This window comes from Brassica napus, chromosome C9 (assembly GCF_020379485.1).
Source record: "Brassica napus cultivar Da-Ae chromosome C9, Da-Ae, whole genome shotgun sequence".
NCBI classification, from domain to species: domain Eukaryota; kingdom Viridiplantae; phylum Streptophyta; class Magnoliopsida; order Brassicales; family Brassicaceae; genus Brassica; species Brassica napus.
In genome coordinates, this window is record NC_063452.1 from 29,952,057 (window position 1) to 29,968,868 (window position 16,812).

Genomic DNA, 16,812 nt, shown 5'->3' on the forward strand with positions numbered 1-16,812 from the left:
ACTACTCCGTATCCAGAATTACCAGCATCAAATCGAGAGCTACTACAACAAAAAGGTCAAATCACGTCCCCTCGAAATGGGCAATCTTGTCTTAAGAAAGGTCTTCGAAAACCCTATGGAATGGAAAGCCGGCAATCTTGGAGCCAACTGGGAAGGACCATACAAGATAGTCGAAGTCATCAAACCAGGAGTATACCGCCTCGAGACTTCAACAGGCGAAGCAATACTGAGAGCTTGGAACTCCAAACATCTCCGCCTCTTCCATCCTTAGTCAAGACGAACGCATTACCGAGTAAATGCGCCACTAAGGCCACTTTTACTCGCCTCTCGCCCAAAAAAAAAAAAAAAAAAAAAAAAAAACGAGTAAATGTGCCTCAAAAGCCACTTTTACTCGCAATCTAAGAAGTACGAATGGCTTGATTCCCACAAAGGGATACGTAGGCATCCCAAAAGAAAAAGGGGTCCAGCCGAAATAAAAAAAAACAAACCTCCTCCCCGAGGAATCGATCTCCGAAGCAGACGATCACTAAAGCGATGCCGACACGAGCATGCCCGGCTTCTCGAACAAGCGTATCGGTACTCGCATCCCACGTTGGATATGTCCTGATCAGACACGTATTCACGGAAGTCGACCGTGTTGCGATTTAAACCAACACGGCCGAGACAATGACTCCAACTCACCCTGTAATTTACTAAGTAAGGTTTGGGCCACCGAACGCTTGAAAATTACGTTAGGGTCGATTTGGAACCGTCAACGTCGAGAACTCATAATTAAACTCAAATGACGAACGATCGCAAGTCAAAGAAATCGACCGAGACAATGTCATAACGAGCTTAACACTACAACGATTCGATATCTCGAATAACGTTTATACTAAACAAACAGTCACTTCAAATCTTGAGAAATCATGCATTTGATAGACAAGTACAATAAAAGATAAACAGTTAATACGATTCGAAGAGTTCGAAATAACAGAGGAAAAACAGAGTAGAAGCCTCGAAAGGCAAAAGTCTAAAAGGCAACAACACAAGTCCTCCGGGACTCAAAAGAAAACAACAAACAAAGAAAACTAAGCTTCCCGATCACTCTCGCGATCATTAAGGGTGGAAAGCTCTGAAGCCCTGATGCTCGATTCGCGGGCAATCGGAGAGACTTGCACCGCAACACCCTCCGACACCTCGCCAGTGTTTTCCTCGCCGTCCCGACGAGACTCTTCTGGAGGCGGCGAATCGCGACCCTCGACTGAAGTGTCCGAAAGCACGAGGACAGGAACGTTATCTCCATCAACTCGAGCTCCTCGACCAGGCACTCCTTCCTCAAGAACAGTCGAAGGGTTTTCAGTAGGAAGCGTCGGGTCCTCGCGCCTTTCTCCGACCGAATGAGTAGACGAGACATGCAGATTCACCGCGGTCTCTGGGTCAATTAAGCCAGCGTTGGAACCATACGGGTCGAGACCCGCCAGAATCCGAGCATCCACAAACTGAGACTCCAACGCGAGGGGAGAGAGTCTAAAATCGCTTTCGGGGATCTCGCCAACCTTCAGCTTCTCAGCCTCTTGTTCGTACTTTCTCTCGTACTCGACGAACATATCAATAGAGGCTTGCGATATGTCGTTCCCGGCTCCTTTCAAGGCCTCGAGGCACTTCCTAGTCCCAAAGGCTTGGCTGTAGAGTAACCGAGCCTCGTCGTAAGGACCCCGACGCTCCTCTCGAGAACGAATCTTAGCGAAGCAACGATCAGCCTTGGCAGTCATTTCCGCCTCAACTCTCCCCCTTTCTCTCGTCACCTCCAAGATTCTGGAGCCCCTCAGACGTTTCATCTCTCGCTCGTGCGTGGCAGCGAGCGAAGCCCTCTCGCTCTCGAGATCAGCATTCTTCTGTTCAAGCTCGCGGATGATTCTTCGAGACGATTCCAGCGCGGCTTTAAACTCATCGCGTCGAGCAACGGTGCGGGTCATCACCCCGTTGAGCTTCTGCAGATTGGCCCTTGACTCGTTCAGTTGACGAGCAGAAACCTCTTCCTTCTTAGCAAACTCCTTCTTGGCCAGCTCGAGCTCGTCCAAGGCTCCTTTAAGGGGCGTGTCGTATATATCAATCACGACATTCATCATGCTATCACCCTGAACACGCGACACAATGGAAATCGTGAGAAGTTAGGAGTCAAAAAATTTAAAAAAAGGATGACCAAGCCGTTTACCACCAGTTTGGCCCTTGCAGCTTCTTCGTATTCACCCCCGAAGATAAGGTCTTTCACAGCAGGAAGAGGTTTCGCCCTCCCTCTTAATTGACAGAGAAACTCTCCACATTTCTCTGGAACGTACACTAAGGGAGCCGGTCCCTCGTAGTGGATGTCGACCTTGTCGGGAAAGCTGAATCCGGCGGCGCCGCGGGAAGAAGTACCGGTCTGGACGGCCCCTCCCCCGACGGGAACTAGAGTTCTCTCGCGAGGAGACGTCAGAACAGGAGACCGCCTCTCATCATCGTCTTCGTCATTTCCCCTCCTTATCAGGAGTGGTGACCCTTCGCTATCTTCCTCGGAATCACCCAAGCGGGCGGCATTAAGAGAAGTCTCGCGTTCCTCTCCTTCACTTACTCCCTCCTCGTCATTCCGTCCCTCCGAGGCTTCAGCCTCAGAAGCCCCCTCTTCGGGCTGAAGTTCTTCTTCTCGAGCATCCTCCTCCTCTTGCTCGATCGGCTCGTCAGCATTCTCCAACTGCTCGCCGGCGGACTTCTTCTTTGTCCTTCTCTTCTTTTTCTTCTTCCGGGGTTCACCGGAAGGAGAGACGTCACTCGTCTCCTCAGTACTCCTCTCGACTCCCGAGCCATCGCCTCTTTTCCTTTTCTTGCCCTTCCTCGCACTTTTGGCATCGGAAGGGAAAACCTCGTCAGCACGAGGAACCGCCATCGAGGGTCCTTCCCCGCTAGTCAGCCCCAGCTGGGCCGCTATTATTGCGCTCAGATCAGGAAGAGTACCCATCCTCTTTGCCTCGGTAACTTGTTTTTAGATGTCTCTTGGGAAGATGTCTAGTCGCTTAGCGCGAATGGGAAGAACGGTTGGAAGATCGGATCTCCACTCTCCTGAAAACATAAGGCAGAAGGGTCAGGATGCGACAAATAAAACTTGCGACTAAAAGAGCACAATCTAGAGCTGCGAGAGAACGTACTTCGAGAGATTCGATCTTTAAGCTCACGGATCTTCTCGATGGAGATCTCGGACCAACGATAGATTCGAAGCAGAGCGACGGCACGAACACTCCTCAAGAAATCTTCGGGATAAACTGGGGAGGTAGGATGGCCGACTGCATACAAAGCAAAAAAAAATGGTTGGTTAGAATCGACAAATCGCTTACGGTTCACGACAGAATATTCTACCGCAAGAACGGTTCCAGAGAACTCGTAATCATCTTGGGGAGGCTCCTCGAAGGCCGAGCTGTCGGACTTAAGGAAGAATTAGGAGCGCTGCCAGTTCTGCGTCTTATTCGGATGACCGGCACACACATTGCAGTTCGGTCGCATCTTCACCGAGTAGGTGTCATCCTTCATATCGGTTATCGAGGTCATCTCCTCGAACGACCTAACGCTCATCGGCATATCGATCTGCTCCGCCAAAACCGACAAAGTGACCGCTAGTCGCAGGGAGCCATTCAGCTGCTAACTGATCACGAGATCTCGACGTCTGGCGTATGCTGTGATCAGTCGCGGGATGGGGAACCAGCAACGAGTGTCTTCCTAAAAATAGGATTCGTACACCGTCTGGTACCCCATCTGAGGAGACCAGGGTCTCTGCGCTTCCGTAGGGACAAGGAAGGTCACGCCTACGGCACCCGCAGCCCGAAGAACCCTCTTCACACTTCCAGGAGTCGACTTCGTCTTCTCTACGCCCTCCCAGTCCTGACCGGCCAAGAAGGCAGAACGCAATAAGTCGGGATGGAGTTGAGGAAGCTCTTCAAAAATTCCATCGGGGTAAAAGGTAGTCGGGAAGAACTCGGCCTCAGAATCATCGTCCTCCGAGGGACCGCCCTCCGCAGGTCGATCTCTCAGGGTGACCGAGTCAACAGGCATCGCCCCGCTCTGCCCGTCTCTCGAACATTCCATTGCATCCCTCGCAACGACGTTCTGGCTTCCTTCTCTCGCGAGTCTCGCAGCATCCGCAACCAGAAGTCGCTGAGAACGAGATAGATTCGCCGTGTCCATCATCGCCGCGCGATGAATCGCCTCCGGATCTCCGACACGATCCCCGTCGGGATTCCTTGTCGGATTCGACGTCGCTGCGACTGCCTTTCCCTTCTGCTGCTTCGATAGCCTCTGACCCGACGACATCGCGGAACAGAACGCTGAAGAATGCTTCGAATGAATCTAACAACGCTTAGAGAGATAAAGGAAAGAGAGAGAAAGTACCTTTGATCGCGGAGAAAAACTTGAAGAAATGAGAGGGGATCTGCGTATTTATAAGGAAAAGAGAGGGGGGGGGAACTCGAGGCGCCATCATTAGGTCTATTCGGGCCTAAACGGGCCTCGAAATCCACCCTAAAAACCCAGCGGACCCTCGCGACGATTCCGCTTCTCGACATGTTATGAAAGGAAGAGAAGGGGGGGAAACTCGAGGCGTCGCCATTAAATTCAAACGGGCCCATTTGAGCCTCGAAACTCCACCCTAAAAACCCAGTGGACCCTCGCGACGATTTAGCTTCACGTCTAAATCAAACGTCGGTCATCTTAAAATCAGAATAAACCAACGGTTAATCAAGATATGTCAGTCGGGACCGATTATCCGCGGCTTATCGACCTCAAGCGGAAATGTTCCAGAACCTTTCCAGCGACACAACGACAAAAAAAAAAAGCGATAAGGCCTCTACTGCTCGCCTACGAGGGAACGACGTTGTGCGACTCATCGGCCAACCGCTCCAACCTTCCGACAGGCCCTCTATTCCCTCAAACCTTCAAACATTAGAATCCATCACGAGCCAGAAAGCACTTCGCTCACTAATGGACTGGGGGGACTTACTGTAGAGGATGGATTCGACCATCCCACAAGGCCCGAGGAATAGAAAGGCCTGGCCCGGATTAGGTAGAGCGACGGCTCGATCGGTCGGCTCAAGAGTCAGGTCTCTCGGCTTGACTCTCGAGTACTTTTAGTCGATCGTCATCGACTAAAGTATATTCGGCTCAGCGGCTGCTCGGACGCCTACAGGCTTCTCGGCCCAGCAGAGGAGGCCCACCAAGATGGCGTAAATTAAGTCAAGGACGAAGCATCAGGACGTCTATATAAGGGAAAGTGGAGACAACGAGAGAAGGATCCGAAATCACTGACTAACACTTGGCGGCTAGATTAGGGTTTTCACCTTTGCTTCATCTCGCCGTTAGTTGTACTTTTCCGGTAGCTCATCGAGCCACCGGCTTCCTTTCTGTCGCACTCTCTTCGTTTCCTTTGTAACCGACTGAACGTTTTCTTCGACCATAAATAAGACGTCTTTGTTAAAACCCATATCTTCTTTATTACCGTTTTCCGATCAAACACTGTTGCAATCCTAAGTATATATCAAGCTACGTATACTTACAAGATGGATAATAAGATGAAGATTTTCCTTCAATCAAATGAAGCAGCACGCTTGAATCTTCTTCTCCACATGTTCGTTGCTGCATGGTGGCATCTTTCGGAGATAGCTTCATCAGCAACAGATATTACTCGAGATTTCAGTTCATAGACACATTGGAAATTTTCAAATTATGCAACTGTACCGAAATATTGTATGAACAAATCATTCAAATACGTTGTTCAACAAATTGGAAGGGTCCACAAGTGTCTTAGTTAATAGATGACAGTATAGAGATACACCAATGAAAACGATCAAGAAACTAAAATCATTATTTTACAGAAATCACAACCAAGATCCCAAAAAACAAGAAGGAATATAGTGAAAAAGAGATATCCCAATGTGGTCACGTGTTACATGGAAAAGTTTAATGATTGGTAGGTGTAGAGAGAGCTGGTTATAATGTTGGAAATAAAGGAATAATGAAACAGTCGTAATTAAACGGACAAATGGACTTGTTTCCGTTTGATTTGCGATGAACATGCATTGACTGACGGCCTGACTAATTTAAACGCAGCGGTTGCAGTTGCGGATGCGGGAGTTTGCGGATGCGGATGGTTGCGGTTTCAAGCGTTATTAAGCGTTTTGTATAACTAGTGCAACGTTTGAAAATTGTTGCGTTTGCAGGATATTTGTGACTGGTTGATTATAAGATATTGCAGCGGTTTAATAATAAATTACCTATATTAATGTATTATAACATTATAAAAATATAAAAAACATACTATTGTAATAAAATATAATAATTATAAATATAATAATACAAATATTATTTTTATTTATGAAAATTTTAAAGTAGTTGAAAGTTATAGTTTTAATAAAATTTGTTTTGAAAATTTATATTAAAAAATTTTAAAAATATTTTATTTCGTTTTATATATGTGTATATCTTTATATATGTGTGTATATAAATGTTTAAAAATTCTAATAAAAGTTAGTTTAAAGTTTTTATAAAACAAATTATGATACTATTTGTGAATTTTAATTAATATATAAAATATGTATATATATTTTTTTATAATATTTCTATTTTAAAATTTTAATTTTAAAATATTTTTGAAAAGAATTTTATATTTATTTTTTCATCTGCAACCGTAACCGCAAACGCTAGATGGAACTAGTTTTTGAGTTTAAGAGGTTCGGAGTGATTTGGAGCGGTTTGTATGATTGTTTCGAAAAGCTGTCAACCGCTAACAACCGCAAATGCTGCGGGTGGTGGCGGAAAACGAGAACCAGTCGGCCCTGAGTTATGGAGCGCGTTCACATCTGATCAATGTTTAACCTAAAGAAAAAGTAGACGAGATCCATATGCTGTTACGGCGTCGTATTTCCTAAACCCCCTATTTTGTTTTAACTCTTTAAGCTTCCCCACAGTGGTCAAAGTCTCTCTCCGTTGTAAGTTAATCGGAGGCAATGGAAACAGAAGCGGAGAGAAACGATGACGCCACAATCACCGCCGTCAAAGACATGAGAGCTCGATTGGAGAATCGAATCCGAACCCAACACGACGCACACTTGGATCTCCTATCGTCTCTCCAATCCGTAGTCCCCGACATAGTCCCATCGCTCGATCTCTCTCTCCGACTCATCTCTTCCTTCACGAAACGACCTTTCGCCGCAACACCTCCTTTGCCCGAACCCAAGAAGCACCACCCGATCGTCAAATCAGAACCCGAACAAGGTCACGACTCGAAACCACCGATGCTTATCGATTCCGGTGGCTCCGGCGCCGAAGCAGATGGATCGAGTGGGAGTCCGATGGCTCTCGTGAGAGCAATGGTGGCAGAGTGTTTGCTCCAGCGAGTACCATGGTCGGCGACTGATTCGTCGAGTGTGGGGAGGAAGCTCGAGAATGACCAGAACGCGAGACCCGCGGAGAAAGCAGCGCTGCGTGACTTAGGTGGAGAGTGTGGGGCCATTCAGGCCGTAGAGACTGCTCTCAAGTCGATTGCCGAAGAGAACGGTTCGGTTGAGTTGGAGGAGTTCGAGGTGAATGGGACGGCTCGAATCATGGTCTTGGCTATTGATCGAACCAGGTTGCTCAAGGAGCTTCCTGAGAGTTTTAACGAATCGGGTCGGGTCGTGGAAGCCCCTAATAACAACTCCACGGTCTCCGGCAATGGCGGGTTTGGGGTTTCCGCGTCGGGTAATTTTCCTAGACCCGAGATGTGGCCGATGATGAATGCAGGGATGATGGGGATGCATCATCATCCAATGGGGATGATCGGTAGGCCACCACCGTTTCCTCTACCTTTGCCTTTGCCAGTGCCGGTGAATCAGAAGGTTAGAAGCGAGGATGATGATTTGAAAGACGTTGAGGCTCTTCTGAGTAAGAAGTCTTTTAAGGAGAAGCAGCAGTCCAGGGCTGGTGAGGAGCTGCTTGATCTCATTCACCGTCCTACCGCCAAAGAAGCCGCTACTGCTGCTAAGGTAAACACGCTCCTTATTTTAGCTAGTTCAAGTTATGCTTCCTTCTTATGGAATGTGAATGCCAGTTTATTAGAAGCTTTCCATAGTATTGTTCACAACTGATTTGATAAGTTATGTTGATCCAAAGCTGGAGAAGTTATTTGCCATGTTATGATTCTAAGTATTTTGTTATCAAGATTACATGGGAGAAAATACTACTCCCTCTGTGTTCTCAAGAATCGGAGTTCTCAGCATTGTGTTAGAATTACTACAAGGGGAAAAGCAAAGAGCTATATGGCTGAGATGCTTGTTTCTTCTGTTTGGGTGATGATAGTTATGGATTCTGTGATCTCTCTTTTCAAAACTTGTGTGTTTGTTGTGACTTCACTTGCCTCAACTCGTCTACATGTTACGTTTTCTTTGTTTTTATCCATATTACGATTGGTTCTTGTGAATGACTGGTGCATTTGTTATGCGCTTCACAGTTTAAAAGCAAAGGAGGATCACAGGTTAAGTATTACTGTAGGTATTTAACTAAAGAGGATTGCCGTCTTCAGTGTGGTGCCCACTTTGCCTGCACCAAGGTTTGCGTTTTTGTTTTGATGTCTATGGTGCTTTACCAGTAGATGCTTAGTTCTTATGACTTATAATATGCTTCCAGAGACATTTTCGTCGACTAATTGCTTCACATACGGACGTCAGCCTAGGAGACTGTTCCTTTCTCGATACTTGTCGTCACATGAAGGTAACTCTCTTTACTTCGGTTCATCTCATGTAGATAAAACGGCAATTGAGCAATGTTTTTTTTGGATTCGGACAGACTTGCAAATACGTGCATTACGAGCTTGACATGGCTGACGCAATGATGGCTGGTCCAGATAAGGCACTGAAGCCTCTTCGTGCTGATTACTGTTCGGAAGCTGAACTTGGTGAGGCACAATGGATTAACTGCGACATCCGTAACTTTAGAATGGACATTTTGGGAACTTTTGGAGTTGTTATGGCGGATCCACCATGGGACATTCACATGGAACTTCCATATGGAACAATGGCTGATGACGAGATGCGCTCACTCAATGTTCCCTCGTTGCAGACTGACGGTTTGATCTTCCTCTGGGTCACCGGTCGTGCAATGGAGCTAGGCCGTGAATGGTACTTTGAAACTTCTCAATCACCTTTTTACTTGGAAGTTTCTTTACTGTTTTGCTTTTTTGGTTAAAGCTTGGAGCATTGGGGATACAAGCGAGTGGAAGAGATCATATGGGTGAAGACGAATCAGCTTCAACGTATCATACGAACAGGAAGAACAGGGCATTGGCTCAACCATAGCAAAGAGCATTGTCTGGTTGGAATCAAAGGAAACCCAGAAGTCAACAGAAACATCGACACTGATGTGATTGTTGCAGAGGTTAGGGAGACAAGTCGGAAGCCAGACGAGGTTTGTCCATATTACTTTGTTGTATATGATTCTTGGAGTCTTCTTGTGAAAAAAAAAATGATTGAACCAGTTTGTTACCGTAACAGATGTATGCAATGTTAGAGAGGATCATGCCAAGAGCAAGAAAGCTAGAGTTATTTGCCCGTATGCACAATGCTCATGCCGGGTAATGTTAATAATACTTATTATTGTCATCTGATTAGTAAGTGTGACTTGTTTGCTGATGTTGTGAATCTTTTGGGTCTCTATAGATGGCTGTCACTTGGGAACCAGCTAAGTGGAGTCCGGTTAATAAACGAAGGTCTTCGAGCTCGGTTTAAGGCATCATACCCTGACGTAGATGTGCAACCACCATCACCACCAAGAGCTTCAACAATGGAGACAGACAACGAACCAATGGCGGTTGACTCAATCACAGCTTAGTTGAATTGAAAGGAAAAAAAAAACTAGAGCGAATAATCTCAGCTTTGTTGAGCTAACGACCGTGATCATGTTGACTTTTGAAAGAGTAACATTTTGTGGCATGCTTGTAATCTAAATCTTTATGAAAATGCAAGGAAAAAGCTTTTTTGAAGCCTTCAAAACAACACTAACGAACATTGTAACAGTGACAATAACATTTTTCAACTAATACCCAAAAAATTAAGATAGGTTTAGTACGATTTTTCGAGAATTCATTGCTATCAAAATGTAACCAAGATTAAAAACTTAAAAACACTTTTAAAGTCAACCCAATGCGTATCTAGAGAATTAAAATAGAATTAAATTAAAAATATGAGAAGCAAAATTTTACAAGAACCGGTTTCTTAAAGAGAGATTCCAAGAACGCTCAAGAAACACCAAAGACACATGTCTTTACTAATTTTGTTTTAAGAATATAAATTTAAATGTGTAACCAAATAAGAAAAATACTAAAACTATTAATTATTTATATTGCTAAGATACTGAAAAAAGTATCTCCAACCACTAGATGTGCTCTAAAAGAAAAATAAGCTAAATATATTTTGAAGTTAGACCCATCCACGAATTCTGCACAACCTGTGTTCAAAAACAACCAAACGAATGTTCTTTTTAATTAAACAGGCCATAGCTCAAACGAAACCAATTAGAGGCAAAAAGGAAAAATAGAACCAAAAGTCTCAGCTTTGTGGATCTAGACCGTTGAAATTGCAGTCTCTGATGAGCTAACGACCGTGATCATGTTGGTTTATGAAAGAGTTAACGTTTGCGACATGATTCTAATAAAAACACTGACCAAACAACATTAACGAAACATTGAAAAACGCAAAATCACATTTTATTTTTAAGAAACTGTAACGGAATTACATGCTTATTCGCTCCAGTACTTCTCATCGTCAACATCCTTCCCGTTATCCAACGAATCTTCACCGTCCGATTCGTTGACCAAACCCATCTTGAATCTCCTGACATCTTCCACAGCAGCGTTCCTGAACAGCCCAATATCGACGGTTCCGGCCACCATGTTATAACCACGTTCCCGGATCGCCGCGGGTCCGTCGTGTGGCATCGCGAACCCTGACAAGTAGGCCCCGCCTTTCTCTGGATCTGACGTCAGCACCGCCTTCTCCGCTCTCCTCATCATCTCTCTCACTTTCTTATGCCCCGGGTCCCACAAGTATCCCATGCTCGCGCTCAGATCCAACGGTCCCATCTGCACGCAGTCAACACCATCGACGGCTGCGATCTCATCAGCTTTCTTCACTCCTTCGGCCGACTCCACCTGGCACATGATGAGTAACTCGTCAGCGTAATTACCTAAATACCCTTCGTCGATTCCGTACTTGGACGCTCGCACCACCGTGTGCGCCGAACCACGGATCCCCTCAGGAGGAAACCGGCAGTACGACACCGCTTTGGTCGCGTCCTTGCGAGATTCGATCATCGGAAACATGATTCCCTGTGGGCCTAGATCTAAGGCCTTTTTGGCCCATGTAGGACAGTTCTCCGGTAAGCGAAGAACGGCGGCTACACCGGCGGCGTTAAGAGCTCGGATGCAGTCTAGAGCTTCCGGTATGCCGCCGTGACCGTGTTCCATGTCAACGACGACGTAATCGTAGCCGGAGTGAGCAGCGATCTCGGCTAGAGTCGGCGAAAAGGAGAGCAAGAACATGCCGTAGAGAGTTTCTCCTCCTTGGAGGCGGGATTTCAGTGAGGTTTTGGATCGGGTGGCGATTCCTTCCACGGTGGGAGAAGCGATGGCGGCGGCGGGGGAGTGATCAGCGGGAGATGAAGAGAATCGGATTGGAGTTAGGGTTTTCCTGGAAAATGTAACCGTGGATCTGACGGAGTTGGAATTTGAAGGTGATGGTTTCCCGATGATCGGAGAAGAGGAGTTAAAGAGATGTGCCAAATCTGTGTTGACTGTGGAGAAGATTGTAGCGGTGGCCATGGCGGTGTATGACCTGGGAAGTGTCGACAGTGGCCTTTTGCTTAATTCAAGTGTTTGGTAATGGATTAGTCGTACTGGCCGAAAACCTAGTTAGCTTCAAGTGTTTATCATCGTTTCCGAGCCAGACCAATGAACTTCATGCTGTTTTATCTTCGTTCAAAAACGGCACAATGTGTCACTCGCCCCTAATCAGATGCCACTAAAATTAAGGATAATTCAAGCTTTTCTTCAAAACAAAGTACTGATATCTGAATATCTTACTTGATATCAACAAAATTACGTAACGAGATTAAAAATATTAAAAGAAAAATCCATCTAGGGTGAAGTCTTGACAAGGAAACTGAAAACATACAATCATGCCTTGTACGAGAAAGAGGAGACTTTCTGCTATACCATGAAGCTATAAGATTCTTATCAAACACAACACTGCATCAGACCAAGGTTTGGCAGTTCCATGTATTTTATACGTTTTTGTTTTTCATTTCTTTTAGTTTTTGGTTTAGTTCGGCTATAGTAAGACTTGGAACCGATAATTTGTGATAAATTGATAATTAAGTTAAAAATATCAAGTAACTCAAGTGAAATATATAAAATATCTGATGATTTTGAATATTTTACATAAATACATTCAAATAATTTTGGATGCAATAATTGACTTCCCCAGCACGCAACCTTTTTGATGCAATAATTTTATAAGAGGATATTTGAAGCTTTTCTTCATAAAAAAGACTGAATATCTTAGTTGATACCATCACAGAGATATTTAAAATATTAAAGTACAATCCCGTATAAGGATTTGGGTAGTTGGGTGAAGCCTTACAACACCCGCAATGGTGTTACCCAAAAAAGAGTCCTTAGAAAAAATGTATTTTGATTTTTTAAGTATTATTCTTTTTTCAGATAAAAAAAAATATATATCAACCAATCACGGATCGCCACATGTCGTAGGGACCCGCAAATAGTGTAAGGATTCAATAAGAAAGAATCTTTATTTAAGAATTTTAATGATTGAATCCTTAACTTTTGGTGGAATCTACTGATTATTTAATTATTATTTTTTTGAAGTAATCTGACTTCCATTGCAGATGCTCTTATAAAGAAATTGAAAACACACAAAGCATGCCTTGTACGAGGGAGGAGACTTTGTGCTTTTTTTTATCACACCCAGGTTTGGGCATTTGAATATTATCCGGTTTAGTTCATTTTTTCTAATATTTTTATTCAAAATGGAAGAATTATTCATGTATAAATAAATTTTGGTCGGTTTCAGTTCAATTCTTTTAAGTTTTAGTTTAGTTGGATAGAAAAACTTAGAATCGCGCAAAACTTGGAATTTTTCAAGTTCAGTACAAATTTAAAGTAATATTTGGATAATTTAATTAAAATATTGGATAATTCAGATTGTTTGTATAAAATATTGTGTAACTTTTTTATTTTGCATAAAAATACTAAGGGTATTTTTCAAAACCAACCCACAATTTTTAGTCAAACCCAAAACCAATCTTTTTTTTGTCATTACTATTCATCAATAAAATTTTCATACTATTCTTATGTTTTTGAATTATTCACAAAATTGCCATTTTTATTTTATTTTTTATTAATTTCGAAATTAACAAAAAACCAAATACACCCTAACCATTTCTTCTTATTTACAAAAATGTCATCATCATCAATTTTTCCAACCACCATGAACCACCATTTTTGAGCTCTAAAGCTCAAGAATTCAATTTTCAACCACTTTTTTTCTCATTCTAACCCAAAAAACTTCATTTCCTCTCATCTCCTCTACATTTCCATCTAAAAAACTCTCATAACTTTCATTTTCATAATCACAAACTTCATATTTTCGAGTTTCTTCATTAGTGAATAGTCAAAGATGTTTCTTTTTGCCCATATTTGGAGTTTGGACGGTTGAAAAGGTTGGAAACGAAGTTTACACAGGAAAAAGGTAACTATTTACATGGTTTTCGTTCTTTTTCAGATCTGTGTCGCAACGGTAGACTGTTTTGTATGTCTACGCCTCCGTGGAGACTTAAGATGCAGTCTTTTTGTCAACGCACGGGTTAGTTTTGCAATTGACTAAACAAATTTTTTTTCTAACGCAGACTTCCCCAGTAGTCTCCGTCTTTACCTTTGACAACAAAAATAAAACTTTCGGTAGACTTACTAAGACGTCTACCTAAAAGAGGTTAGTTTTTCATTTGACCGAACTTTTGACTTTTCAAAATAGACTTCAACGGAAGTCTACAAAATGTAGACTGCCAACAAAGTCTATAAAAGGTCAGCTCTGCATTTGACCAAAACTTTGACTTCGTTGAATAGGTTAGTTTTGTGTTTGACCAAAAAGTTTAAAAAGCAATCAAATATTTATTAAATTGTAGACTTCATATGCAGTCTTCTTATCTTAGAAAAAAAATGTAGATTGCATATAAAGTCTACTTTTTTTATTTTGGTCAAATGCAAAACCAACCCGTCGGATTTGAGAGTAGACTTCACAAGAAGTCTACACACCCGTAGACGTTCATTTCAATCTACTGATTGGAAGTCAAACTTGCTCAATTGCAAAACTAACCTCTTTCAAAAAAATTCAAACATGTAGACTGCATATGAAGTCTGGTTCTGAAAGTCAAATCTTGGATGAATTCTGGTCAATTGCAAAAACTAACCTTTTTAAATTGTAGACTGAAATGAAAGTCTACATGTACAAAATCACAGTTTTTTTTCAACTATAGAAAGCAACCCGTAAAATGGTCAATTGCAAAAACCAACCCAAAGAGTAGACCTATTTGACAGTCTACGTCTGTAAACTGAAACGAACGTCTAGATCTTCAGAGACTAAATATTAAGTCTGCATAGAAAAATCTATAAAAATATGAATTTGTGTATTATTCATTAAGTTTTTTTTAGTTTTTTTTTGTTTGACAGTGTGTGTTAGTTAATCCTAATGGGTTTGAGTGATTTTGAAAAGAAAATATTTTATAACTATGAAAGTGTAATTCATTTGATTTGACAATATTGTTAGCTAATAATTGTAGACGTATTTGTAAGTCTTCGTTTATATTTTTATGAAACATGAAATATTTCTTTGCTGATTATGTAAACCTGTATTTTTTTGCAGGAAATGGCTTAAATACCTGTTGTATATGGAGAATTGGTGGTGAAAGGCTCTTTGCGGGAGTTTGTGGTCAATAATCGGAAATGAGGGAGAATGTTTCTTATGTCGGGTGGTTTTACACATGGTGAACTTCTTGAAATGGCACTAGAAGATTATGGTCTGGACAAGAAAATCGAGAAGGTGGTGCTAACATATTCCTTACCAGACGTCATTTTACAACAAATGGCTCCGGATACTCCTCCTATGCATGTCACGAATGATAGACAAGTGCGGAACTTGATCGAGTTAGCTAAGACACACTTTGTACGCCTTTGTGTATCAAGTCAGAGCCAACTAGAAATTTTTGGTGTTAGATAATAAGTGTAGACGTCTTTGTAAATCTACAAAGGTAGACTGCAGTTGAAGTCTACGTCGTAAATTCTATTAAAAATGCAATTGTGTATTATTCATCATATTTTTTCATGATTTAATTATTTTACAGTGTATGTTAGTAATTTAATGGTCTTGGGTGAATTTCAAAAGTTAATGTGTTATAATTATACACTTGGAACTTATTGCAAAAAAATTTGATTAGTTTTACTCTTGAAACTTTTTGAGAATTTTGTATAGATTTTCTTCTTCTCACATGTTTGTTAGTTATTATTTTAGCCTATGGTGGTTTTACTTGTTTGGTTGATTAGATCTTGTGAAAAAATTGATATCTAACAAAAAATTAATAATATCATACAAGTGAAACACAACTAAAAATGAATACAATTTTTATAGATTATGCATTAAACAATTATTTAAAAATTAATATTTTATCATGAGAAATTATTACAGAGCAATATATTAAAAAGTATTCTTGAGTATGTTTGATTTTTCATAATCTTGATGTCTCAAATAAAGTCTTGAAAAAAGTACCTGCAAAATAAGAAAGAGTTATGAGAAAAACATAAGATAAAAAATAAATCATATTTTAGTAGACTTTTTATTAAGTCTACGTAAAATTATTGTTTAGTAGACTTTAGTTGAAGTCTACACTGACGTAAATTTTTCATATCTAAAAGTGTACATTTATAAAATTTGAAAATATTATGTTCTGGAAGATATTTCAAAAATAGTTTTTTTTGTCATCCTTGTAACAAAGCAAAAACATAAAGTATGAATCTTTAAATTTAGTTTATTATAAACACAAAATATCTTATAATGAATATATGTAAAGCTTACATTTTTGGGAAGATGATTTTAAAACTTTGAAAGAAAATACCTGCAAAAAAAGATTAAAAATTAAAATCATATTTTGAGTAAGCTTCTAATGAAATATGCTTAAAATTCAAGGCTTGTAGACTTCTTTTCAACTCTACCAGCCCTAACTTTTAAGTAGAGTTCATTTGAAGTCTACTCTATAAAAAAAAATTAGATTTGAAATAAGTTAAATTCTAAAAAACTTTTAAAAATATAATTTAATAGATAAAATAGTAATAATTAAAGACATAGAATTTGAATATGTAACTTTATTTTAATATAAATACTAGAACACATATTTAAAATCTATAGATGTAAACCTTACATTTTTTGGAGGAGAAGAAAACAACTATGGAAAAAAATAACTGCAAAACAAGATAAAATTATTAAAAAACATAGAAAAGAATTAAAGTAATATTTTTGTAGGTTTCCAATGAAGTCTGCTTAGACTTTGTGGTTTAGTAAACTTCATATGAAGTCTACTAGCTTTAGTAAACTTCTTTGGAAGTCTACATTTTCTGATAATTTTCAGATCTGAAAAAATCTATACATTTTGAAATTTGAAAATAATTTTAAATCTGAAAATACTTTTCAAAATAGAATTTATAAGATAAACTAG

At 41.1% G+C, this 16,812-nt stretch overlaps 2 protein-coding genes across 2 annotated transcripts; one reads left to right on the forward strand and one right to left on the reverse strand.

The window, feature by feature from the left end:
• Positions 1–6,878: 6,878 nt before the first annotated feature.
• LOC106439910 (N6-adenosine-methyltransferase MT-A70-like) lies at positions 6,879–10,025 on the forward strand. The gene is made up of 7 exons (XM_013881456.3): positions 6,879–8,024; positions 8,489–8,587; positions 8,665–8,748; positions 8,824–9,155; positions 9,225–9,441; positions 9,528–9,607; positions 9,693–10,025. Exons 1-7 carry the CDS (start codon positions 7,008–7,010, stop codon positions 9,862–9,864), a joined length of 2,001 nt encoding a protein of 666 aa, XP_013736910.1. The 5' UTR covers positions 6,879–7,007; the 3' UTR covers positions 9,865–10,025.
• Positions 10,026–10,621: 596 nt separating this feature from the next.
• On the reverse strand, positions 10,622–11,968 carry LOC111203398 (2-keto-3-deoxy-L-rhamnonate aldolase-like). Its single transcript, XM_022697219.2, has one exon. It carries the CDS (start codon positions 11,849–11,851, stop codon positions 10,772–10,774), a length of 1,080 nt encoding a protein of 359 aa, XP_022552940.1. The 5' UTR covers positions 11,852–11,968; the 3' UTR covers positions 10,622–10,771.
• Positions 11,969–16,812: the final 4,844 nt, after the last annotated feature.

Bases quoted from the DNA above. Each gene is read 5' to 3' on its own strand.
- LOC106439910 (XM_013881456.3), top strand. From the start codon at position 7,008: ATGGAAACAGAAGCGGAGAGAAACGATGACGCCACAATCACCGCCGTC. The intron at 8,588-8,664 runs GTTTGCGTTTTT...ATATGCTTCCAG, and splicing joins CCCACTTTGCCTGCACCAAG to AGACATTTTCGTCGACTAAT. The intron at 9,608-9,692 runs GTAATGTTAATA...GGGTCTCTATAG, and splicing joins ATGCACAATGCTCATGCCGG to ATGGCTGTCACTTGGGAACC.
- LOC111203398 (XM_022697219.2), bottom strand. From the start codon at position 11,851: ATGGCCACCGCTACAATCTTCTCCACAGTCAACACAGATTTGGCACAT.